The sequence below is a fragment of the Trichosurus vulpecula genome, chromosome 1 (assembly GCF_011100635.1).
Source record: "Trichosurus vulpecula isolate mTriVul1 chromosome 1, mTriVul1.pri, whole genome shotgun sequence".
NCBI classification, from domain to species: domain Eukaryota; kingdom Metazoa; phylum Chordata; class Mammalia; order Diprotodontia; family Phalangeridae; genus Trichosurus; species Trichosurus vulpecula.
The window spans coordinates 132,265,406-132,293,162 of NC_050573.1; the positions used below are offsets into that span (position 1 = coordinate 132,265,406).

The 27,757-nt window shown below is 37.0% G+C and overlaps 1 protein-coding gene and 1 pseudogene across 1 annotated transcript; one reads left to right on the forward strand and one right to left on the reverse strand.

The window, feature by feature from the left end:
• Positions 1-1,609: 1,609 nt before the first annotated feature.
• Positions 1,610-27,414, reverse strand: LOC118834707 (annotated as a pseudogene).
• LOC118834932 (60S ribosomal protein L28-like) lies at positions 27,413-27,757 on the forward strand. Its single transcript, XM_036742367.1, has one exon. It carries the CDS (start codon positions 27,413-27,415, stop codon positions 27,755-27,757), a length of 345 nt encoding a protein of 114 aa, XP_036598262.1.

Consider the following 27,757-nt stretch of genomic DNA (forward strand, 5'->3'; position numbering starts at 1 on the left):
TCAAAACATACTTACTACTATCTTTAGGAATAAAGTTTCCTTGTATGCACTAATGAGTGAAAGTTCTATTAGTGTCAGCCCTAATAAGCATAGAGCTTAGAATCAATGCACAATGACACAGAACACACACATGACACAGAACAACTGCCACTACCAGACCCTGAGGTCTTCTGTCCCATACTGGAACAGAGTGCTGCTACAAGTCTGAACACTACTGTTTTGCCATTGCTGAGGAATGACTTCTCCCTGCTATGAAAGCCCTAACTCTGCAGCACAACCCCAACCCCCATGCAGAAGGCTGCTACAAGCCTAAGCTTCCACTGCTATCCTATGCTCTGCACAAATATTGTGGATGCTGCCATTGCTGGAACCTCTCTTCCCTACACTGAGTGAAAGACACAAAGCAACAGAAAAAGCAATAAAACCAGGGCAAACAATAGCCATTTCTGCTGTGGCTAGGACATTTCTCCTGTAGTCTGACTTTGATGCATTGCACATGCCCCTTACTGAGAGAGAAAGAGAAAAACAGGGAGGGAGAAACAAAGAAAGGGAAAGAATAGGATTCCAATTGACAGGTTACAGTTTAGAGAAGAATGGAAACTTTTAAATCTGGTACAACACTCATTCCTGTCCTCAGCTAATTAAATGAGTGCAATTGGCACATTTGTCCATATCTCCAATTTCAGAAATATTTCTGTGCTCCTGGGGAGAGTTTTTCACTGTTATTCCAAGTTCCTTCCTCAGGGGCTTTCAACAAGGAATCACAAAAAAAAATGTGAGTGTGGGCAAAACAACGAATGCTTTTTCAAATTCCAAATCTGAAACAAACAAACACAATTCTAACAATTATTTCAGCAGGATAAAGAATCCTAAAAGTTCAGGAATTTTCCTTGGCTTGCATTCACTCATTGTGAGGGGCCCTCATACAACTCTCAATGCGTGGCTATGTCCATATAAATTTTAGGACTACTGATCAGGTGAAATATCATTTTTAAAAAGTCATTCAAATCCAAGCAGTTTAGACAAATATGACTGCCATAAAGGCAGAAAGGCTTTTCTTTCCAAAGGCCTCCCCTGAGGCCAACAGTTGATGATAACCATTAGCAATACAAAAATATACAGTCTCAAAAATGTTTTGACTCAGAATCAAAATTAGTAAACATTTACTAAGCATCTACTATATGCCAGGCATTATGTTAAGCAATGACCATAACTAGTTCTGGATTTGACTTCTTCTTGTCAATGGAAAATATCTTTTTTGATTCCTAAAATTTTGTGCTTCCATATTGCTTTGAAGATAAACTGACATCTTTCTGAAAATAATGTTTATGGATATTATTGATATCAATAACATTTTCCCAGTATTCTTCCTCTCTACCCTCAGAGAGGTAATCCGTGTAAAAATAAGATTTTTAAAGAAAAAAACATGTCCTTCTTTTAGAAAAATTATTATAGGTGGCAGAGCCAAGACGGCAGAGAAAAGGCAGAGACTCACCTCAGCTCTTCCCCAAACCCCTCCAAATACCTTTAAATAATGTCTCAAAATAAAATCCAGCATACCAGAACCCACAAAAGGATGGAATGAAATACTCTTCCACAGCAAGACAACTTAGAAGGTTGGCAGGAAATGTTGGATACACCAGTGTGAAAGTAGAGTGCAATCCAGCACAGGGTGCACCATTGCAGACCTGGCCCCAGCAAATGAGGAGTAGGCCTTGGAGGCGACTGAATCAGTGGAGGCAACGGCAGTTTCGGGACTTCTCAGCCCACAGAGAGTAAGGGCGTTGGACAACTGGTCACAAGGAGATTACAGGGGTCCTTTTGCTGGCAGCAGGGACAGGACTTTATTGAATTGCCTATGCTTGAATCTGTGCCACAGTCTTAGGTCTCAGTCCCAAGGCAAGGAGGAGTACCAGCACACCAGAGCCTGCAGATACATGGGATCAGGGACTATGGTCACAGTTCCAGGGTGAAAAAGTGCTTGTGGTTGCTCACAAACCAGTGCAAAGTACAGGAGTACAAACCCCTCCCTGGATCATACCACTATAAAAAAACCAAAAAAAAAAAAAAAAAACCAAGAGGTTTCCAGAATTACCTCTGAAAAGAGCTGCACAAAAAACCTGAAGCTTGGGGCAGTGCCCCCTCCACTCCAGAAGTAGAACCCTACTTTAGCATAGAGTTAAAAGTCAAGAAATAGCTTGTAAAATGAGCAAACAGCCAAAAAAAGATACTGACTATAGAAACTTACTATGGTGACAGGGAAGATCAAAACAAAAATTCAGGAGAAGACTCAAAACTACTACATGTAAAACCTCAAAGAAAAATATGAATTGGCCTCAAGTCATTGGAAAAGTTCAAAAAAGATTTTTTTAAAATCAAGTAAGAAAGAGGAAAAATTGGGAAGAGAAATGAGAATGATGCAAGAAAATCTTGAAAAAGAGTCAATAGCTTGGTAAAGAAGGCACAAAAAAATAGTGAAGAAAACCATACCTTAAAAACAAATTTGGAGACTTCCAGGAGACAAGATGGTGGAATAAGCAGGGAGTTGTTCTCACCTTCCCTTACTGACCTTGAAAAACCCAGAAAATATAACCCCAGGAAAAATCCTGGAAAAGTAGAGCCAGCAGAAAGATGGGGTACAGCAGTTTTTTAGCCCAGGGGGCTTGGGGGATTAACAGGAAAGGACCCTCTCCCTGTCGTGGAAGGGGAGCAATATAGGATGAGAGGTATCCCAGCAAGTCAGCAGCAAGCCCCACCTCAGCAAACCAGCAAGAGATCCTAAGCCCCAGGTTATTGGCTGGCCACCCCCACCCCACTCTGCGTGCCTTGACACAGCCAGGGGACCAGGAGACCTCAGCTTATAGAACCACCACATGAACTGGTGGATAGGCTGCCACCAGCAGCTGAACCTACCTGTACTCTAGCACAACCCCAGTGAGGAGGCATCCTCAAGTGTCCAGACTACCCCCCCATCTGGTGAACTTCAGTGTAGCCCCATGGAAATGCACAGAAACATCACCTGGCCTCAGAACATACCAGCCACCAACACCAGCTCCAGCTCAGCACCAGTTAAGCTACAAGACTCCTACAGCCTCCAGGTGCCCATACCTGAGGCCCCAGCACACAAAGCCAGTGAGCACGATGCGGGCCTCTAGCACAGGAAGCTTGGGACAGTGCCCCCTGTGCCCTAGAAGCAGAGATCACCTTTAAAAGGCAGGAAAAAGGCAAGTACCATGGGCAAAAAGCAACAAATATAAACACTATAAAGAATTATTACGTTGGGGTGCAGCCAAGATGGCGTGTGAAAGGAGGGAGCTACTGGAGCTCTCTCACAAATTCTTTCAGATAAGTCTAAAAAAGTGAATCTGAGCAGATTTGAGAGACTTGGAAGCCGCCAGTAGACTGAGTGGAGCAGGAGTGCTGAGCACACGGAACGGGCTCCAGACCACACCAACCAGGAACAGCAGAGGAACCCAGCCAGCATACCAGTCTGGGAGAGCACTAGGCATGAGAAACACAGCAGTAGGAGCAGGCCAAGGGTGGAAGTAGTGGCTATGGCAGCGCTCAATCCCTAGACCTCTCACCCCAGGATAGGAGTCTGTCAGAACTATGAGAGACACCAGTGCAAAGCCTGCAGCTTCAACAGCACCTACCCCTGAGGTCTCCAGCCCACAGTCTAAAGGTGTGAAACTTGCCCTCTTGAACTTTTGGGAGCCATAATGACCAGGTAAAACATGTCTCCTCCCTCCCTTTGTCATCCAGATAATACTCCCTTGGGAGAAACCCTGAAATAGAGGAGCCAGAAGTGGGACTTCAGTAGCCTTTTAGCAAGAGAAGTTGGGGAGAGGGCCCTTCTTGTGATGGCAGAAGGAGACTAGTGCAGGAAGAGAGGTGCTCCAGCAGGCCCCACCTCAGCAGAATAGCAGGAGTTCCTGAGCCCCAGAGGGGGGTGGAGCTAGCAAATGTCAACACCAGGACCCAGATGTGCCTTTGCACAGCCAGGGGAAGTGGCACCTATAGTTTCCTTATATCTATTAATTTTCTATTTTTCTTATTACTTTAGCTGTTATTTTGATTGATCCCCTCTCCTTTTTTAACTCTGCTGAAGCAAAATAGATTTTACTACAGCCAAAAAAAAAGGAGTGAATTGACCACCAATGACGAGCAAATTAAGACAATGTTTAGGACCTATTTTGCCCAAAAACATAAATTAACTAGATTAACAGAAGAAATAAAATACTTAAATAACCCAATTTTAGAAAAAGAAATTTGAACAAGCCATTAATGAACTTCCTAAGAAAAAATTCCCAGAACCAGATGGATTCACAGGCAAATTCTACCAAACATTTAAAGAACAATGAATCCCAATACTATATAAACTATTTGGAAAAAATAGTCAGAGTCCTACCAAATTCCTTTTATGATAATAATATAGGGTTGATACCCAAAACAGGGTAAGAAAATTACAGACTAATTTCCCTAATGAATACTGATACGAAGAGATTACAGCAATATATCACAAGGATCACACACTATGACCAGATGGAATTTATACCAGATTTGCAAGTCTGGTTCAATATTGGGAAAACTAAGAGCATAATTGATGATATCAATAACAAAACCAACAGAAGTCATATGATTATCTCAATATATGCAGAAAAAGCCCATGACAAAATACAGCACCCATTCCTATTAAAAACACTAGAGAGCATAGGAATAAATGGATACTGAATTTTTAATTTTTATTTTATGGGGTGTTTGTAGTACCTTGTTGTAAAATTTGGGTTAAACATTTGGTCATAGTCTCTGTGATTCTGCTGGCCTTAGTATGTCATCTGCAGCTTCTGCAAAACTCTCCCAAAATCGTGATGGAGAAAGTCATGATGTGAAAGAGACAACTGTACTTTTTAAAGGCTGTGAGGTTTGTCCAGCATTCAACAGCATGTGTGTTCAATGGGCTGTCAATGGTACGTTCTCCCGGCAGTCTCTGGATAGATAGTAGAAGAGTCCTGACATAATATAGAACTAACCACTTCTCCTTGAGATATCCAAATAGATATTGCCCTGGGTGTCCACATTAGGATGATAACAAGGTTTGACAAATTTCACTGTGGGAGCATTATACGGGTAGCTGCTAGGGAACTCCAGGGAAAGCTTGTACCACAGGTCTTCATATAATTTCCCATCTACCCCATGGATGACCCCAGTGCATTTGAAGAAATTATCTGACTTTGGAAAAGCAGAAATTCCTTTCTCTCAAGTCATCATTGGGGTCATCAATTTCTGCTGTAACCTCTTGCCCATAGGCCTATAGGTCCATGGTGCACACCCATCCCAGGCTTAGCCCCCTCATGAGAGGCAGTGGTGGCACCATTGACAGTGGCTGCATCAAGGTTCTTCAAAGACACTGGGGACCAGAGATAAAGGAAGAGAAACTCCCAGGCAGCAACTGCCTTAAAATTTTTATATTGAGAGAGCCAGGCTTTAAAAAAAAGTCATTCCCACAAAGAAACTTATTTAGGTAAAAACAGTAATAATAATAATAATAAATGTCATGCTGCATAGATAATGCAGAGAGTTCTACTTATCTATGCAACAACAAAAAGCAAGCATTTAGATCTTCTGTTCCAAATTTTCCAATAATTTCTTATTATTTCTGGAATTTCATATTATTTCTTCTTTTATGATGATTAAACTGGTAGAGATGGTACTTTGGCATTAACTCAGCCCTGCTATGCTCAGCCTCAGGAGCAAACATGTTCTAACCTACTGTTTCAGCTGCTTTTGTCTTTTCCATCTTGTGATTTAGGGTTCTCTGGGTGTCTGCATCGGCAATTAAAGTTACCCTGGTACCAACACTGATTGAGTTGACTGCTGACCCAGGGTCTCATTTATTTGGTTCTCTTTGTCTTCTTCTCCAGATTGTCTTTGACAAGGAAGGCCCCTTCAGAATCATGGTCTCTAACCTCTATGCAATTCTATCTCACTGGTTTACCTTTTTCTCCTGTAACCTAGTTGTCCGTGCCCTTCATCTCTTCTCTCTCTATGGGAGGATCAGAATAGTGTGGTCAGCAGGCACAAGTTCTCCACATATAGTCATGGTGGTAGGGACATTGTTGTTGAAACTGGCCTTCAGGAGCCTCCTCTGATCCCTCATTCTTTTGCCAACTCACTGTTCTGGTAATTCTCTTGGTAGTTCTGTAGAGGACAGCTAGCATGTGGATAATGTCTATAATGGTTACAATCAGCTGCATTATTTACTGCCTTGCACTGGAACACCACCAAGGCCTGTACCATTAGTGCCCTTGCACCCTTTTCTCCTTCAGCATTAAACTCTACAGTCTCTCCATCTCCTATGTCGTGAAGGACCTCATGGGGTTACTACTCTTTATGGCAGCCTGGTTACAAATACATCTGCCTTGGTGTCATCCCTGTTAATGAAACCATAGCTGTTTCTTACACTGAACCATTTTATAATTCACAAAACCTTCCTAACAATGACTTTCTTGTTCCCATGGGAGGCCACCAGGACCTGATGTAACAGGGCAGCTGGGGTGAGAGGCTACTGGGAGAAGGGTAGGAAAAGGGGGTTGGGGGTGGAGCTGCTGGTACCACCATTCCCATTTGAATAAAACATTAATGTTGTTGGACTTTTCAAAGAACAGTCTTGTAGTTCTGCTATAAGATGGTATCAAATATTTTGTTTGTTTCTGGTTTAGCAATTTCTCCTTGGATTTTTCATCTGTTTTGTGCTTAATCTCAGTTTCTTCATGGAGCATTGGATACAGCATTAGGCCTAGAGTCAGGAAGATCTGAGTATAAATTCAGGCTCAGACTCTGACTAGCTGTGATAAAGCAAAGCACTTAAACTCTATCTGCCTCAGTTTCCTTAAGTGTAAAATAAGAACAATAATAGAACCTACCTCATAGAGTTATTGTGAGGATCAAATTATATAATCTACTCGTAAAGCATTTAATGCACTGCCTGGCACACAGCAGACAAATTAATGAGTGCTTGTTCCCTTCCTCCTCTCTTCCTTTGTGTGTTGGTTTTCTTTTTTTTTCTAGATGAATATTCATTTCATTAGCCTCCTTTTTATAAAAAAAATGTTAATGTATGTTTTAGGGGTATATTTTTTTCCATGAAGTCTTTTTTAGCTACATCTCACAAATTTTAGTAAGAAAAGTTGAATGAAAAAGTTTTAATGATTTTCCCACATTGCATCAGGGGAAAGACACATCTTCTTTCCACCACCTCCTGCTGCATCACAGATTTTAACAAAGTGGCATAAGTGTATAGTGTGGTGTATCTGAAATAAAAGAGATGAGTTTGAAGCTTGCCTCAGATTCTTACTATTTGTGTGACTCTGGGCAAATCACTTATGGTCTTTCAACCTATTTCCTCATCTTTGAAACTGGGATAATAATTGTACCTACTTCATAGAATGGCAGTGATGATTAAATGAAGTGTTGTGTGTGCGTGTGTATCAAACACTTTGCAAATCTTAAAGCACTAATCATATGTTAGCTACCACTGTTCTTCTTGTTATTGTTATCACCATTATAATTTCCATTAGGCAAACAGCCAACATTACAACGTGGATAAAATGATTATCTCCAGGCCAGGAAAACCTGGGTTCAAATCTCACTTCTGCCACATACTGAATATAGAACCCTGAGGAGTTAAGTCACTTGATCTTGCAGTTCTCCATAAATTGCAGAAACTATACCAATGAAATCATCAATCCAGTCCCTAGTCCTATAAGAATTTCCATATATTTATTAATAAGTATATATATATAAGTATATATATTCATAAGTATTAATATATACTCTCACTCCTGAAAATGGTTTAAAATAATGTCCTCTGTATTGCACTATGTTTTAGAAATATTATTAGGAAGGGAGGAAAATTGTAATCAAGTCCAGATATAGGCAAAGGAGGTAGCATTAAAGCATACTTGGTATAGAACTATTGTTTTACTCTCTAAAAATACTCCATAATGCCAGGAGAAAGTAGTGCATAAGGGATAGCGGTACAAGAAATGATAAAGTGAAGATAAGAGAGAGTCTCTGTAAAATTACAATTGGGAGGATACTTCGTATTCCAATAAATTTAAGTCTGAATCCAAGATAATGACAAACCCTAGAAAGAAAAGTATCAGAATTTAATCCTCATGATGCTAGACCTTCCAAGCCAAAACATTTCAATTTTACCTCTATTCTGCTTTAGAAAAGTCTGCAGTTCTTACAATTGCCAAATTCTTGGCACTGAATCATATCCTACAAAAAGGATATGCCATCAGAGTTGAGTATCTGCTTCTATTTTTAAAAATAAGTGAGGTTCAAGTTCTTTCCTATGTAGATGGAAATAAAGTGGAAGGCAAGGCAGCTTAGATAAAAAAACAGCAAGGCACCCTGAGAGAGAGACAAGAGGCAGCATGTGCAAGGCAAGTCACCACCACCATCACCTTAAATACCATTTCCCCTCAAACTGAAGGAAAGAGCCCAGAATCCTGAACCCAAGAGCCTTGAGGAATAACAATGTCTCTGACCCACTGCCTGCACCCATAGTCCTGGAAATCAATACTAGTAGAGATGCAGCCTGACAATTTTTCCTATAGTAGCTACAGCCATAGCTACTAAAGACACATATAAGAAAGTCGTAAAGACTTGCCAGGCAGCTAAATAGAGTGGCAGCTGGATAGGATAGTGGATAGTGTGCCAGGCCTGAAGTCAAGAAAATTCTTCTCGAGCTTAAAGATGGCCTCAGATACTAGCTGCATGACCCTCGGCAAGTCACTGAACCCTGTCTGCCTTAATTTCCTCATCTGTAAAATGAGCTAGAGAAGGAAATGTCAAACCACTCCAGTATCTTTGCCAAGAAAACCCCAAATGATGTCACTAAGAATTAGACACAACTGAATAATAACAACAGGGCTAAAGTCCTTGATATTGTCAATGTTTTAACATGAGAGACGGAGATCATTTTAACAGTGGAAATGACATTAAACAAGGCATTCACATTTGCTTTGCTAGTGAATTGTAAAGATAATGGACCTTTTTCATCTGATTGAAGACAAAACCATTCATACATACAGTTACTCCATTAGAATGAGAACTCCTAGATAGCAGAAATTCCCTTACTTTTCTATTTATATCTCCAGCATTTATCACAGTGTTTTGTACATAATAATTCCTTGATAAATGCTTCATCCATCTATCCATCCATTCATCCATCCATCCATCCATTCATTCATTCATTCATTCATCCATTCAGATTTTTAGTTCTTCCCCTGAAACCTGCTGGCTTCTAGACTGTAAGTCACAGGTGAGTCTGAGTCTATTCATAACAGAAGAGATGTGTTGATTTTCATGGGGGTAGGGAGTTTCTTTACCTAGACTTCCTTGAATAGATGACATCACAGTTCCAGACAGGAAAAAAACGCATATATGGAAAGAGCTTCAATTTATTGTTTTCCATGCCATGCAGCAGGTTATAAGTTTAAGAGGGGATAAAAAGTCTATAACACACTTTAAAAAATTCCCAAAGCTTCTATTCCCAAGGTAAGTATAATAAATATCAGGCTATGAAACAAGCAGATTCACTGCAGGTACCCAGTGAGAAGACATACTGGCAAAGCCCAAATAACAGAACTGGCTGGAGATAAAAGAATTGATTTCAACCTTTACTGGTTGTAATCTTAATCATCACTTAATAATCCTGTGCCTCAATTTGCTCATATATAGAATAAAGGAATTGGTTTATTTAACCTCTGAAGTTCCTTCAAACTAGTTTTATCTCTGTGATGTTGTGTTATATATTCCGTAATGGGTAATAACATATTTTACATACATATATATATGTGTGTGTGTATGTATGCACATAAGTATGTATGTATATACATACATATACACATATATACACACAATACATATTACATATATAATGTATATGTAGCTAGATGTATGCTATTAAATATATCCAAACAAGTTATAAAATCCAGAGAAAGGGAAAAACTCTCTTTTCAAATATTCCTATAATATTTTGTCTGCCTATCTTCTTTGCCTGACAACAGTTTACCACGTATGACATTCGTCTGTATTCATGTTGAATCTCTCCCATAGCAAAATATAAGCTTCACAAGAAAAATGACTCTGTCATCTTTAGTCTTTATTTGTACTGTGCTTGGTAGAATGTCTTAAAGGTAGTAGATATTTAAGATGTATTATCGGATGGTATTAAACCCAATTGAAAGCCTAACCAGTATGTAGTCAATGTGTAGTAGGAAGAAATTTAGACTGAAAGAAGGCTTGATAAGATAAATACATAATAAACAAAAGAAACAGAAGAATCAAAAACTATTTATCTATCTATTTATCTAAGTGTGTGTGTGTGTGTGTGTGTGTGTGTGTGTGTGTGTGTATAAAAGGCAGGCATGATCGTTTGGTAGGTGAAGGAACCTATTATTGGAAAGAAAGTGAAGATGTTTAATGAATGCATCCTGCTCCCTGATTTGAAACATACACAGACATTCTATAATTGATTCTAATTCACTAACCATGTGGTGAAGAGGAATAATTTTGATTGATTGTGAAGCCATGACTAGAGTACTTATGAAAAGCATCAGTCAACTAGGGTAACTCTCTTGTATTTGGCTCTTTCTGGCCTCCTTACTTATGTCCTTTGGGCTTTAGGCCACCTCTCATCTGGAGCTATTATGTAGCTGAGAGAAAATTGACCTGCTGTTACTTCTTTCTGTGTTATATTGATTCTCTCTGGCTTCTTTCGAATAGGAGATACCTCAAATGTCTGAAATGTCATGAGAGCAAGTCAGTAGAATGTCAGGAGCTAGAGTTTATGCCAAAGTTTTCTAAAGCCAGATGGTATGCAATTAAGTTATGATCTGCTTGACCTGCTTAGTTTAACTGTGACAGAAATACTGACTTATATATATCAATTATACCACAGTTGAAATAAGCTTGGTGGGAAAAATACCTTACAGAAACTACTTTAAGTTTGATCCTACTCTCCCCAGAGACTGAAGTGGTATAGGAGCCACCTAATTGTTGGGGGGTGCAAACAATAGCATTTATGATATTGCTATGATTTTGTAACAAATATTCCTTTGTTATAGCAAGTTTATATTAACTGGTTAAATGGAATTGTGTTGCTAATCTTTCGCAGCTAACAGTGGGGGAAACACACCAGAATAAGTGAGCTTATGGAATTAGAGAAATACAACTCAGTACTTTGGGCTATCCATGTCCTCTAAGGAAAAGATAACTCTGGGTAAGATGTTGACCAAAACCTAATTTCTTCCATAATATTTACAGTTTTCTCTTAATTCTTTTTTAATTTTTTTTTAATTTTAAACATAATCATGATAACATGATCATAGCTTTCAGGTAGTGTGATTAGTCTTATGTTTTCTCTTCTTGACCTGTTCTCCAGATCAGTTGTTTTTCTTATGAGATGTTTCACATCCTCTTCCATTTTTTTTTATTCTTTATATTTTGTTTCATTATTTCTTGGTCTCTTATGACTTCACTGGCTTCCCCTTCCCCAATTCTGATTTTCAGGGAGGCATTTTCTCCCTTAAGATTATGAATCTCCTTTACTAGTTGGTTGACTTTCTTTTCATAATCTTGTTTTTCTTGAGTTGTTCTTATTTTTTTTGTTTTTTCTCAATCTCATTTGATTTTTAAAAATATCTTTTTTTTAAATTCTTCAATGAATTATTTTTGAGCAGGTGACCATCTGACATTACTCTTTGTGGCAAAAGAGGATTTCTTTACTTCAGTATCTTCCCCTGAAGACCAACCCCAGTTTTCTCTGTTCATATGGTAACTTTCTTTCTCCTTTGCCTGCTCATTTTTTTTTATTTGTAGCAGCTTATTTTTTTGTAATAACCTCTAGTCCTGGAGTATGGGGGTGGTACCTCTGGCCTCAGATTCTTCTTCAGCTCTTCCCTCTGACCTGGAACCAAAACCAAGGCCTCCAGCCTCCTGTAAGTGCCCACAGCCAACAGCGTCCCTCCCTCACTGGTTCTGTACTCACCAGGTGTGTTCTGGTTTCTTCTTGCCCAGGGCCATGTCTCCACAGCGCTGCTGAGTCTAGTGTTCCTTGTCAGCAGAGGTTCCCTTGATCTTCCCCAGCTTAGATACCCAACTCTCCTGTCTTTAGGGTAAAAAGACAGCAACCCAGCCAGCCCCAGGACTCACTGTTGCTTATCGTTCAAGCGGAATTAGCCTGGAGGTGTTTATTCCCCATGGGGACAAAACTTCATCCTGGGATTTTTTCAGATCTTTTCTGATTGTTGCAGTAGGGCCACTATTCTGCCCCTATTATTATTTATTTTTACCACTCTGTGTTCAGCCTGAGGCACTATTTTATCTCCTTTTGGGGGGAAATCTGGAGAGCCTGGAATTTTATGACCTACTCTGTCATCTTCCCAGAATCCTCCTATCATATTTTTTAATATTTTATTGTATTTTGTAGGCATTGCAAATACACACACACACACACACACACACACACACACACACACAGTTTGTCCAAGGCTATTACACATTCATTAAAGCATCATGTAGTTTTGATGATTTTATTGGTAAAATTCATTATGTTGATAGTTTTCCTAATGTTGAAAGATCCTTATTTCCTGGTACAAATGCAAGTTGATCATAAGGAATGACTTATTGGATAGATTGCTCTTTTCTGTTTAGCAAGATATTATTTGAAATGTTTAAATCAATACCCAATAATATTAGTGGTCTATAGTTCTCAATGTTAGATTTATTCTTTTTGGATTTGGGTAACACTTCTATATTTTGGCCATAAAATAATTCCGGAACACCGTTTTCTTTTTTAAAAAATTTTGAGAATAGCATCCTAGTATTTCTATTGTTACTTAAAAGTTTGATAGGATTTTCGGTGAATCCATCTGGACATGAGAGTTTTTTTATTTGTTTGTTTGTTCTTGCTTTGTTCTTGCTTTTTCAGATAATTTTCTTGCTTTTTCTGGAGATAAGACTATTTAAAATTCAGATTTGACATTCTGTTGCTTTGAATATTTATAATTGTTAACGTAATATTCTATTTCTTTTATTTTTCCAGTTTTGTTATTATTTACTTGTTTAAAGTGTTTGTGCATGCATGTGTATGTTTATTAAAATACTTAAACATATAAACATACATATGTATGCCAATCACTTATCTTTTTTGGCTTTTCTACTGGTTTACTTGGGATTTTATCTTGTTCGCTGTTATGCACTTCATTTGATTTTCTGTCCCCTTCTTTTATGAAACTTAGATATATTTTTAGTATGTCATTTGTTAAAATTTTACTCTTAATTTTTATATTTTTTATTTACAGTTTATCAGCTTCTGTAACTTCATGCATTTTTATTAATTTGTTGCCTCTAATTTTGTAACAAGTATTAATTTTATTCATCCTCTACTTTCCTATTTTGGTAATATGTATTTATAAGCACGTCTGTCCTTAGGATTACATTACTTGCATTCTAGAAATTTTGATATGTTCTTTCTTCATTATCAAGTTATATTCCATTTTTCTATGATTTGTTTTTTACATACATTCTTTAATATTCATTTAGCTGTACAAATTTGTATTATGTTATGATCTGTAAATACCTTTAAAATTTTACTTTTTAATATTTCTTTTTAAAATCTGTTCCTTACTGCATAGAAAGCTGTTTTGTTTTGTTTTCTTTTTAGTTTCATCTCATGCTGTCCCATTCAGATAACACAATAAACTTTTACATTCCAATTTCTCTGGCAATTTGTTCAATTCTGTATTTTCTCCTTCCTTTGTCTTTCTGGTAGATTGTCTAATTCTAAGTGAGCGCCATTAAAATCTGCTGCTGTAATTCTCACAATTTAGTTACTTTTTCCTTTATGAATTCAGATCCTATGCCTCTTTTAGCATGTGAGAATAATATTGATTTGTGGCCTATGGTTCTTTCAGCCATATATAATTTGTTCATTTTTTCTCCATTTATACTGTGAATTTTTTTATTTGTTTTGTCTGATATCATGATTGTATGGTTTTCCCCCAGAATCACTTGATGCAAGTTAAATTTTGTGCTTGCTGTTCATTTTTAGTCTGTGTATATATTTAATTTTTGTAATTGTTTCTGGTTAATAAAATGTTATAGGTTTTAGTTTCTTATCTAAACCATTGTTCTCATATTGTTGGCTTGTTTTATCCATTCATATTTAAAGTTAAGAAAGGTATGCTTATACTTTCCAACAACTAAGCTTTTACTGTTGTTATTGCTACTGCTACGTCTGTTTTTTTCCTGAATTAGGATCAAATTTTTACTCCCCTTCAGCTTTTTAGGTAATACTTTGTCTCTCAGATTATTTTAGATCAATGTACTTGAGGACAACCCTCTACTCAAAGACTTTCTTCCTCTCATTCCCAGTTCCCTGCCCCTTCCTATATGTCAAGTAACTAGGTGGCTCAGTGGGTGGAGTCCTAGGCCTTGAGTCAGGAAGACCACTGTTCAAATCCAGCTTCAGCTACTTTCTAGCTTTATGACTCTGAGCAAGTCACTTAACATCTATTTGCCTCTGTTTTCTCTACTGTAAGATGAGTATGATAGCAGCACCTACCTTTCAGGGTTGTTGTGATGATCAAAGGAAATAATATTTGTAAAGTGCTTAGGATAGTGCACAGCACATAGTAGACACTATATAAATATTAGCTATTATATGCTGACCCTTTCCCTATTTTGGAGGCTTTACTTATTGATTCCTTTTTCTTTCTTCTCATTATTAGTTATCTTTTTTTACCTTCTCAATTAATAAGTCAATTAAAAAATCTCGATTTTTCTGGTCTCCTCCAATTTCTATTTGTTATTTTTAAATATCAGCCCACTTTACTGAATAAAAATGACTTCTTTACCATGTTCTCTTCATTATTATCTTCCATTTCTATTATAAACATCTATTTTTAAATTTATGATATTTATAATGATCTATTCCATCTTTCACCTCTTCTTCATGTAATTCAATTTTCTAAAGTTCTAAAATGGTTTCCAGTTCTAAAACACTTTTCTATCTTCATGCCTTTTAGATTTTGTCTCATCACCCACTGTATTCCTCTTTTCTTTCATTTTTTATTAGTTCCATTTCCTGAAAGAGGTAAATCGAATAGAAATATTGCCCCATGGTTGAAATTTCCCTGTGTCCCAAAATAGTTATTCTAGTTCTACCCTCACCATGATAATTACCTTTCCCATTTGCTACGCAATTTCCACTCTGGGTGGTCCATGTCTTTCAATGATTCTAAATCCATGTTCCTCCCAGAGACTTCAATATTTGTTCTTCAGAGCCAGGGTGTATTCCAGGTAGTTAAAATCCTCTCTCAGAGAAAGTTCCTTCCACTGCATTAAATCTCTGTATATTACACCTTTGATAAGGTTCCTATTTTTCATTACAGAACATATCTCTCTCCCCATAGGGTATCCTTCTCTGGAACCTTCTCCCACCATTGAGTTGATATTTAGCCTTTGGAACTTGGAGGTTAGTGGGGGAGGGGTACTGAGTGAGCCCTAGGGATTAGTGTTTTCCACTGTTAATTCATAAAGTTGTAATTTTGTTAGGCTTCTTTGATGTTATATCCTATGGAGATATTGGGAACACGATCTTTACATTTTTTAGACAGTTAATGTGGACTGGAGAAGATGTCCTATCTTCTATCTTATCAAGTATGTGATGCATAAGATTCCTCTCTCTTTCAACTTTCTATCTTTTTTTGAGGGGAGTAGGGCAGGGGGAGGTCTAAGATATCCAGTGGAAGGAAAGTGCATTTCCTGACAAGAAGTCTTTTATTTCAATCACATCAGAGAGGCATGTATTTGTATTTCTAATATTACCTTTATAAATTGCTATGAACTGAGTGTTATTGCCTGAGTTTTTCGACGTGAGATGAAGAGTTCCCAGCTAAATAACAAGAGAATAATGAAAAATAAAAATGGCAGACAAATACAATAATTATACTATTTACAAAGTAATTGGGCAATAGGTAGGTAGAACAGCCCAGGAAGGCAAAGATAGAGACTATTCAGCATGTTCTCTCTCATCTCTACCTGCTGCTTTCCCTCACTTCCTTTAATTTCCAATAAAATACCAACTTCTACAAGAAGACTTTCCCAACTTCTGTTAATTCTAGAAAGTTATTATGTTAATTATTTCCTATTTATCCTATAAATGACCTCTTTGTATATACTCATTTATTTGTTGTTTCCTCTTTAGATTTTAACTTCTTGTGGGCAGGGACTGTCTTTTGCCTCTTTTAAAAAAATCCTCAGGGCTTAACACACTGCTTGGTACATTTAATAAATATTTCTTGATTGATTGATTGAATGCTTTCCTAATGTTTTGTCTCCTTGACTTTATCCTTTGCCAGGCATGGCAGAGGTTTTATCTGGTGAACAATATCAATAAATAGGGGAATTTTAGTATCTAAAATGTGTGGAGAATATTTGTGATAATGTCATTCCCCTCCTGGCTACACTCAACCATCCAGACTTTATTTACATGTCTCAGGTACCTTCTCACGTTGGAAGATCCCTTTGTCACCATATCCCCCCACTGCCGTTGCTGAGTTCTTCTTAGTACTCCCATTTTGAGGAAGTTCCCAGGTCAGTGATTATTCACTCCTCTCCATGATATCCATTCATGACCCTCTGTACTTACTTTGCTACTATGCCTCATGGGTAATTTCCCTCTGCCCCATTCATCTTAGCTCCCTTTTATTTATTGTCTTTCCTTATCATAATGTGAACTGCTTGTAGAGTTTTTTATTTGTATTTGCACTTAGCTCAGTGCCTGGCACATAACAAGTGCTTAATAGGTAAATGCTTGTCGACTTCACAAATTTTTAAAGATAATGGACAGTGGTACCTTTTGTTAATGTAGCTATTTCAAATTCCTTTGACAGCCTTATATTAAATCACTAACAGGAACTTAAACATTTTCTTTTTTAAAAATGCCTCTCAAATACTATAGAGCTTTAAAATTTACAAGACGCTGTCTTCACAACATCTCATTGAATTATGTTGTATAAATATTATCCCCAGTTTGTAGATGCAGAAACTGAATTTCAGAGATAATAAATAGACTGATTGTAGAAAAATTCAATGGAGGGAACTTCATCTAGCTTTATCTATGCCATACCATACAAGGTTGTCATCAGAAGGATGGCAGGGCAGTGGGGGAAGGGGGAAATCAGGCAGTCAATACACATGTTTCTTAATGAATGACTGTTTAACAGCATGTAGACAAACCATCTTATGACTGATTGAATTTTAAACATTTTATCCTAGTGTTTTGGCACAACTCAAACAGAACCCTGGGGCAATTTAAGTAGAACTGATGAATCTACAAGATAAGTAATCATACAAGAATGAAAAATAAATAAAAGCATGGATGATCTTTACTGGAAAAATTAAAAACAATATAAGTTGAGACAGCATTGGAATTTCGCACTTTGTAGTTAAAGCCCTTTAGGAAATAAAGACTCTAGAGACTATTTTGCAAGGAAAACGCAGTTAACTACATCCTTATTAATTTCCCCAAAGCAAATGGCATTTGGACTTCAATCAGAAAATAAAGGGCAACAAGAGTAATTATAATGTCACAGGTGCCATTCCTTACTCAGACCAAAAGTCACTTCTCCCTCTTAGCTGTAAGAAAGGAAGGGGTCAGTTAAATAAAACTGCATATAAAGCTGAAAGTGAAATTCTCAGGATTCCTTCTTATTGAATGAAGACAATTGATTCCTATCTCCCCTCTGAGCTGCTTGAGAGAAGCAAGTGTCTTTTTTGCCATTCTTTGTATCCCCTGTACTTAGAACAGTACCTTTTACATAATGGGTCCTTAATAAACGCTTATTGGCTGTCTTTCCATTAGGGAGGATGATACTGTTACCTAACAAAACAATGAGACTATATTCAGATGTAAATACCAGGATATCATTGAAATGGAGAAAATTTTGTGTATCTTCCCCTTCTTTTCCTAGCTCACTAGCTAAGAAGACAGCAATAAATATATGGGGAACTACAAGAACTGGTTTTTAGGAGCACATTTTTCTCCTTTGATTCTGCTTCTTTTGCCCAATCCCCACCAGATACAGTATATCTCCTCCAAACTAGAGGCTGAATTCCTATCCCCAAGGTTGCCAGTGGCACATTACACTCTATATGCACTACTGTCTTCCCAAGAGCTATTGGTCATGGACCATCTGATCTTCCACCCTTATCATCTATGCAGTTATTTTGTTCTCCAAAATCCTGGGTGTTGTCATCTGTCCCAATACTACACCTTAAGAATCACTACACATTTCAATCAGCCCTGAATCATAATCCTTCTAATTTCTAATTCCATATAGTAAGGAAGAACTATTCTTTTTTTTTTTAATACAAAAGATGGGGTTAAGGTGACCACTACAGCAACTATAATTCATTAGGAAAATCACTTTGACAGCGTCCATAGCTAAATGCTTGGTTTTTGATCGCTGGGAAACAAGGAAGCATGAGGTATCAGCATCATTCATAATGCTGTTGATAATAAATTGCATAAAAATTCTGAGGTTGGACTCACAGTATATTAGACTTCAAGTTTCTTTTAGGGGGGCAGAGCCAAGATGGAAGCTGGAAAGCAAGGACTTGCCTAGGGCTCTCCCCCAGGACCCTCCAAACACCGATTAAAAAATGGCTCTGAACAAATTCTAGAACTGCAGAACCTAAGAAATAGCAGGGGGAACCAGGGCTCCAGCCCAGGTCAGCCTGGATGGTCGCTGGGTAAGGTTAGTCTTTCACAACATGCGTATTCTGGAAGGGTTTTACATAATGATATGCATGTGGCCTATGTTGAATTGCTTGGCTTCTTAGGGAGGGTGGGTGGGGAGGGAAGAGGGGAGAGAATTTGGAACTCAAAGTTTTAAAAACAGACGTTCAAAAACAAAATAATAAAAGTTTTTGCATGCAACTAGGAAATAAGATACACAGGCAATGGGGCATAGAAATTTATCTTGCCCTACAGGAAAGTAAGGGAAAAGGGGATGGGAGGGGAGTGGGGTGACATAAGGGAGGGCTGACTGGGGAACAGGGCAACCAGAATTTATGCCATCTTGGAGTGGGGGGGAGGGTAGAAATAGGGAGAAAATGTGTAATTCAAACTATTGTGAAAATCAATGCTGAACTAAATATGTTAAATAAAAAAAGAAAGAGGCATATAAGCTAAAAAAAAAACAAAATTAACAAATATATCTCATGAATATTTGAATATAAAATAAAGAAAAGAAGAAAAAAATCAATAAAATATATGTGAATTTTTTTGGGGGGGTGACAGTGAGGGGGTACATGGATATGGTGCTAGACCTGGAGTCAGTAAGACCTGAATTCAAATCTCAGCTCAGACACTTATTAGCTACGTGACCCATGGCAAGTGACTTAACTCCGTTTCTTTTCAGTTTCCTCATCTGTAAAAATGAAATGTAATAGAAATGGCAAACCACTCCTGTATCTTTACCAAGAAAAGCCCCAATGGTGTCATAAGGTTGTATATTACTGAACAACAGCAGCAAGGACAATAACAACACATGACATTTTTACACTCAATAGTTAATTTAATGACATTGGGTAACAGTCTTCTAAAATCTCTTGGATTCTTTTTTCTAAAAAAAAAAAAAGATGACTAGTTCTTTGTCATGCTAGAAACATTTAGATATTGCTGACTGATTCTCTCACATTCCCAGGATATGGCAGTTGATGCTACATGGCCATATGTGTTTGCTGGTGGTAGAGGGAGTGGAGGAGATGGATTGGTAACTCCATTTGCAAGATGAGGAAAATGCATGACCCTCATGACCCTTCCAAAGGGAAAGATTTCTGTACCTTCATTGAAGGTTAAAAAATAGGCCAAATTCTGAAGCAGTCTAATACAGAATACTTTTTCTGAGTTCTGTATTGTGCCAAAATGGGTAATAGATTTAGTCAATTTAGCATAAAAACTTGTTAATTTGATTTTTTTAAAAATAACTCAAATTGACTATTTAAATTGAGTGGTTAATGTATTCAAAATCTTAAAATAATGTGCACATGAAATATTTTCCACCATATAATCAATACACTATTCAGCACATTAAATTCTGAACACTGAATATTCTATCCAGTGAGAGATTGAATTTTTCTGATTGTCCACGTAGGCTCAGTCATATTTAGAAGAAGATTATAATAAGTTGCATTCCTAGATGAAATGATATAAGCATTTACTGTTAGGTTCTCCTGTTGCATAAATTACCTTTCTCTAGAGAGCAAGATACCATGTGCTATTATGTTAAAGCTTTCAGTTCAACAGTATTTCATTTTCTAAAGTGAACAAATAATTTATATGGATGATATGTAAGAGTTAATCTCAAGTCAATTTAACTCAATGAACATTTATTAAACCCATGTTATGTATCAAGCTCAGTGCCAGGCAAGGCACTGGAGATTCAACAATTAAAATGCAACGGTGTCTGCTTTCAAATTGCTTATCTTATACAGGGTGGATGGGACGGGCAGTATTTCAATAAGCCTGTGTATAAGCTATTAATCCTTGGTGGCTTAAACCTACATTAAGAATTTTTGGGACACAAGTATATAGAGAGTGAATACAAAGTAATTTTGAGAGGAAGAGATCGCTAAAATATCAGGAAAGGACTTTTACAGGATGAACCACCCACCCAAGTTAGGCTTTAAAGAAAGGTATGGATACTAGAAAGATGAGAGGAGAGGGAACATCCAGGATCTGAGGTATAGATAGTACAGCCATGGAGGTGGAAACAATATATGGTATATAATGAGATCAGTAAATAGTCCATTTTGGTTAGGACAGAGTACGTAAGGATATAAATGTGTAATCAGTATAGAAAGATTGGCTAGCATCAGATTAAGAACAGCTTTAAATCCAAGGCTGAAGTTTTGTATTTTATCCTAGAGTAGGGGTTCTTAGACATTTTTTGTGTCATGGATCTCTTTGTCAATCAGGTATAACCTATAAACGACATTCTACAATAATGTTTTAAATGCATAAAATAAAATATATAAATTAAAAAAGAGCAAATTATATTGGAATGCAGCTATTGCAATTTAAAAAAAAAAGAGTTCAGGCAGTCTAGGTTTAAGAAAAACAGTCCTAGAGGCAAATGAGAGCTAATGAAGTTTTAGCAAAGGAATTGATGTGATGAGATTTGAATGTGTTTATCCATTTTGAAGCTTTATGAACCATCACTTGGAGAGGGGCAAAAACTTGAGGAAGGCAGGACACTTAGAACATAATTATAACAATCCAGGAGAATGGTGTTGAGTGCCTATGCTAAGGTGGTAGCTGCGTGAATGGAGATGCTAGATATTACTATAGAGATATTCTTAATAGAATTTAGCAACTGATTGAATATGGAGAGTGGAGGAAAGTCTAGAATAATACTACGATTGAACACCTGGGTGAGTAGATGAATTGTAGTGCCCTGGAGAGAAATATGTAAAGGAAGTTAGGAGAAGGGGTCTTTTCAAAGAACTTAATTTACTTCCAGACCATTTTCTTATTCATAAAACAAAATCTCTACTTTTCTTTCTTTGCCCCTTTTAAACTACTTTACCAATCTGCTTAAAATTTCTGTTAAATTTTTTTAAAAAGGTGTTAAAAGAAAATGAAACATAAGGAAAATATAGTTAAATAATTTATATGTTTTTTGTACCAACATCAATCATTAGCAAATTCATGACAAGGAAATCGATAAACACACAGAATAAAAAAAAAAAGATAGAAAAGACGTAAGACACTTAAAAAAAGCTTAGGTAAGGAAATATTTTCTTCTAGGTTTCTCACTAGCTGAATTTCTTCTTTGATTGAAACCCAGTATTGCCTATTTCCTAATTCCTTGGGAGCAGATCATGGGAATTAGCCCGCAAATAACAGTCCTGAAACAAAATGTATTTTCTTCAAAAGCTAAGTAAATACGGCACATATAGTTTCATTACTAGTACAGTCCCCAGGCAGAATATGATAAAGTGCTCTTACTGCATGCAATTTAAGTCTCATCTTAAGTCTAACATTGTTACTGACTAGAAATTCCATTTTCAAATTAATAGGAGTTTTGAGCCAATGATAATTTGGGATTAGAAATTAAAGCAGGCTTTCTTTCTTGTTTCTAATTCGTTGTGTTTATATATATACTGTAGAACAAATATCATAAGAATTAAGAAACTTTATGTTTTTCATGTAAGCCTAAATGAAATGAGAATGACCAATAACTAAGAATATTCAGGATAGAACTAGAAATGGTTCCATTTGTTTACACAAAACCTGTTGTTAAAAAAAATCAGTACTAGCATTTCTAGCCTCCATTGATTGTTGGTTTTATTTGAACATTGAATTTTATTTATTTCTTATTGAGTTATAATTAGACTTTCATTATCAGGTGCTTTATTCAAAATAAATGCTTTTTAAAACTATAAAAGGAATTTAAATACCTCCTTTGTATGGTCTCTTACAACATTTTAGCTAAAATGAAAACATTTTTTCTTAAAAAATCAATTGTTTAACAGAAGAGCAGATAGATGATAGATAAATAAATAAAATATTTAGCAAGCATTTATGCTCTGCCTAGAATTGTTATAACTGCTGGGGATAGAAATGCAAGCAAGCAAAACAGAACCTGCCCTCAAGGAGCTTATATTCTAAGAACAGAATGTGGTGCATAATTTTATATGTCTAATTGGGCTTTCATTCCAGTTTGGTGCATTTTCTTGGTTACACAGGGTTCTTGTCTAACAAGAGAAAATCAATAAAAGTACACAAACAAATCAGAAGATATTTTTATTGATTCTTGAAAATATTTTATATTGTCCAGACTGTGATATGCAGTAAACTGCACAGAGAACTGGAAGATCAGTACATATATCTTAAACAAGTATTGCAAATGGCAATGAATTAGATCTAGAACCAAAAAGGAAGAAAGATTTAGGCTGAATGGTGCAGTTATTTTAAATACTCCAATCTTCTCTTTGAAACAATTGGAGCTGTTATCAGCCATGTCTGACTCTTTGTGACCCCTTTTGGCACCTTATTGTCAAAGATACTGAAGTGGTTTGTCATTTCCTTCTCCAGCTCATTTTACAGGTGAAGCAACTGAGACAAACACAGTTAAGTGACTTGCTGACAGTTACACACAGTGTCTGAGGCCAGATTTGTACTCACAAAGACGAATCTTCCTGATTCCAGGCCAGGCACTCTATCCACTGGGCCACCTAGCTACCCCTGAAACAATCGCCCATCTTTAAATACCAATATTTTCCTAGTGATGTTGTATGGATATTAAATTTGAAATCCCAAAATTTCTGGAGAAATAAAGATTGAGACTCATTCAAAGGATGAGAATAGAGAATTCAAACAGAGAATTTCATGTTGAATATAATAGAAAAAGGGATAATTGATGGAAACCCATATCTACCATTAATACCCACATGATATAAGGAGATTTAGATCCTTCTAAAACAGAACAGGTGATAAACCCCATGTGGTATTCATATGGCAAGCAACAGTAAGTCACACTTAACTGATAGATACAAATGGAACTGTACCTAGAGGGCATGCCCTTATTGTTACTACAAATCTGTCCAAGAGCTGAAGTTGAAAGAGTAACTTGGTTACTTTTAATGAAATACAAGTTTTTTTTTTTCCTTGAAGAGTGTGTAGTTTATTTCAAAGATATATTTTTGAGTTTTTAATAGAAAAATAGCACATATCATGCAACATGTATTACATATGTAATATGTAGGTATATGTATGTGTGCATATATCCATATATATATGGATATATGTGTAGGATAATATTATGATGAACAGCAACAGTTCATGACACCTTTGTTTCTCACCCTAATGCCAAAAGGCAAAGGAATGTATCTAGAAATATATTTGAGGCTACCCTAATTCCCCAAATTCACAGGAATATTGTGAGACTTACTCTCCAGGACTATTGTTGGAGATAGTTTTTGTAGTTCTTTGGGGCTTTCCAGATTTCTTCCTTAGCCAAATGATAACATTAATTTCTCCTTTCTGTCCTCCTATTTCCTTTCATAAAATCCTTGATTGTTAGAGCTAGAAGGGACCCTAGAGATCTTCTAGTCTAACTCCTTCATATCCTATCTCTAAGGAGCCATGTTTCAGAAAGGGTGGAAGGGCCTTGTCCAGGGTGGATCACACAGCTCATAACAAAAAGACTAAACTAGAACTGAAACCCAGGTTCTTGAACTACATTCGTTTTGCACCATACTTTTTTTTCTTTTTGGTTTACTTATATTTGTGCCTTGCAGGCCCTCTCTTCAATTTTTTTTTTTTTTTTTAGAAACAGTTCACTTTAGAACTGGAAGAAACCATAGAGGCAATGCCCTCATTTTACAAGTGAGGAAACTAAGGTGCCAAGAGCCTCATTTACCTTTGATTACATAGCTTATTAGTGGAAGTCTAGGAAACAGAAGCGTTTTTTTTTAAATTTTTTCACTATAACATCAGAACTTTTTATTCTTTTAATCATTTCTTTAACTATGTGTCTTATTTCCTCATCAGATTATCCTATTTGCAACTATCTTCCTTGTTTCTGTCTGTGCTTTTGTGTGTTTGTGATTTTATGTGTTTGTGTAGGTATATGTTTCTATGTTCGTGACACCTGGAGCAGAAAATGCTGGCAAAGCTGGATTATTGTGCTAACAGTGCAGCAAAAAACTGACTTTTTTACTTCTGATAAATCCTCATAATTGTGAGTTATCCCTTAGGACAGATAATTTGGGAATGAAGAAATGGAAGGTAGCAATGGCAATTCAAAGTAATGCAAATAAAAAGAAAAAAATAGATACCCCTAAATTCATCTTGGAGACAGTAATCCTTTTACTGTGGGAAGATTCAAAGTTTTCTGTTATTGAGATTGACATACATTCTCCTTGGAATTTTCTTTTCAGGTCATGTAAGCATGCCATGGAAAACAGAATACTGGACTAGGACTATCTCCTTATGTAAATGAAATATCAGATGGATTTCAGGGGCATATTCTAATATTCCTATTCCTATTTATCTTCTCCTGAGAATAATGCAAGTAAACTTGTACCTAACCATAGTTCCTCAAATATAACTAGGTGGTGCCATGCAAAGTATCCTGCACTTAAAATCTAGAAAACCTACATTTGAATCCTAACTTAGATGTTAGCTGTATGACCCTAGGCAAATCACTTAAATTGCTCTCCGTTTCAGTTTCTTCATCTATAAAATGTGGATAGTGAAAGCACCTAATCTCTCAAGGCTGTAGTGGGATTTTGTATATCTATATGTATCTATATACTATAGAGATACATGGTGCTTTGAAAACATTGAAATGCTTCGTTAATGACAGCTATTTGTGTGTTTGTGTGTGTTTGTGTGTGTGTGTGTGTGTGTGTGTGTGTCCATGTATCCCGGTGTCCTAATACACAATTCAGGAAAATCTAAATGACTACTGACACTGTGAGAAGCTTCTCCCCGGTGATTGGCATCCCATTTCAATTATGAGTTTTAGGATTTCTTCTGTTCTTGTGCCAAGTTTAGCAACAGAGGTATTTACAAACAGAAATAATCAGAATTCTATCCAAAATGCAAGAAGGAAAAAACAAAAGAAAAGGAGGGAGGAAGGGGTCTGCATATATTGTTGATGCTTGATGCCAAGAGGCAAAACTTTTACAAATACTTGATCTGCCACTGAATATATCGAAGAAGCTTAGAGATACGAAAGTCACATCAAAGGATGTCCAGTTTGCCTAAAAAACGTAGATTGTTTTGATGAAACAACTATGTTTCATAAAGTTATGCTTCATAATTATTCTTCAAAATTATGCTTAATAATTTCTCTTCAACTTTAGAATGCTATTATTAGTCAGTTAACAAAGAAGCATTTATAAGCACCTAGGATTGCTAGGCTATGGGAATACAATTAAAAGTGAACTAATTTTTTTCCTCGGTGCAAAGGCATAGAAAGGAGATAAGAGATGGATAGTAATAAGAATAAGGATCACGATGATGATGATGATTTATAGTGATAACATTTATATAGGGTTTTAAGGTTTTCCGTTGCTTGACCTATATTATTTAATACTCACTACAGCCATGCAAGACAGGTGCTATTAATATTTGCATCATACGGGTGAGAGAACTGAGGTGCCCAGGATCACACAGCTAGTAAGTGTCTAAGACGGAATTTAAACTGAATTTTGATCTGACTACCAGTTGAGCACACTATTTACTAAAGCCATCTAGCATCCTCTAAATTACTTTGGCATTTATGTGGAGGTCTGGAATAGTGCTTAGGAGAAAGGAGAATATCATGTAGCCAAACCTATCCAAAAGAGATTAAAGAATTTAAACATTTTAATTATTATTTTATACCTGCAATAATAAAACTTTCTAATAAAGATGAGAAAGGGGAAAACCTCTTATAAAACATACTTATAAAACAAAAAAAAACTGAAATGAGTTTTATTGACATCACTGAAGGTTGAAATAAGTGTACGTTTCTTTGAAATAGAAAAGATATCAAAAGACAATTCTTAGAATTGTTTTATTATTTTTCTGTTCAATTGTGTGAATGTGTTTCCTATGTAATTGGGGGAAATAGATAACCTAATGTCATATTTTGCTGGATATGCCATACTTAGCAATTGTTCATATGAGTGAATTCAGAGAAGCCTAGTTCACATAAGAATAATATTCAACTGCCTCTATCTTGCAACGCAAAGAATGACATTGATGCAAAATTGCCTTGGATCTTTAGAGAACTATCTATGCCTATGGCACACCCAGATGCACCAAAGAAGAAAGCAGCACAACTCTAGTATTTTAACGTAACATAAAAATGATATGAATGAGAGGCATGCAGGATGTGGTGACAAGGAGTGATGCAATCCGTACTGTGGGAGAAATTACCTACATCAATTAGATCACAGATACTTTGAAGTATCTGCCTTAAAATGTAAAAAATGTTACAATTCTTCACAAATAATGCTTAAGTTTTGCTTAGTCACTCTGGAGTTTCTTCTTTCCTTGACAATTTTCAGGGCAATGTAGCTGACTAGGACCTCAATACTTATATACATTTATAAGAAAATATACTTTGGCTTGGGTCATGCACACAGTCTTTGCACAAAAAGTGGAATTAACAAAAGCACTTTTTAAAAATAAAGTGGCGAGTGCAGGTAACGGCGTTCTCCTCTCGCCCCTCGTGGCCCTGAACGCCGCCGCCGGAGGTCTCCAGGGCCTCCTCCTCCCCGCCCAAGATCTCCAGTCCCTCCTCCAGGGTCTTCCGCCCGAGCCCCCACCATGTCGGCCCACCTGCAGTGGATGGTCCTGAGGAACTGCTCCAGCTTCCTCGTGAAACGCAACAAGCAGAAGTACAGCACCGAGCCCAGCAATATTAAGGCCGGAAACTCGTTCTGCTACAACGGGCTGATCCACCAGAAGACGGTGGCAGCCACCCGCAAGGGTATCGTGGTGATGCTGACTCGGAGGGCAGGTCAGAAGAAGCCTGCGTGCATGCCCAGGGCCACACTCAACAGCTTCTGGCACATGATCCGCAAGAATAAATACGGGCAAGATCTCTGCACGGCTGCTCTACGCCGGCGCAGCGCCATCCTTGGAAGCCGGAAGCCAGTGGTGGTGAAGTAG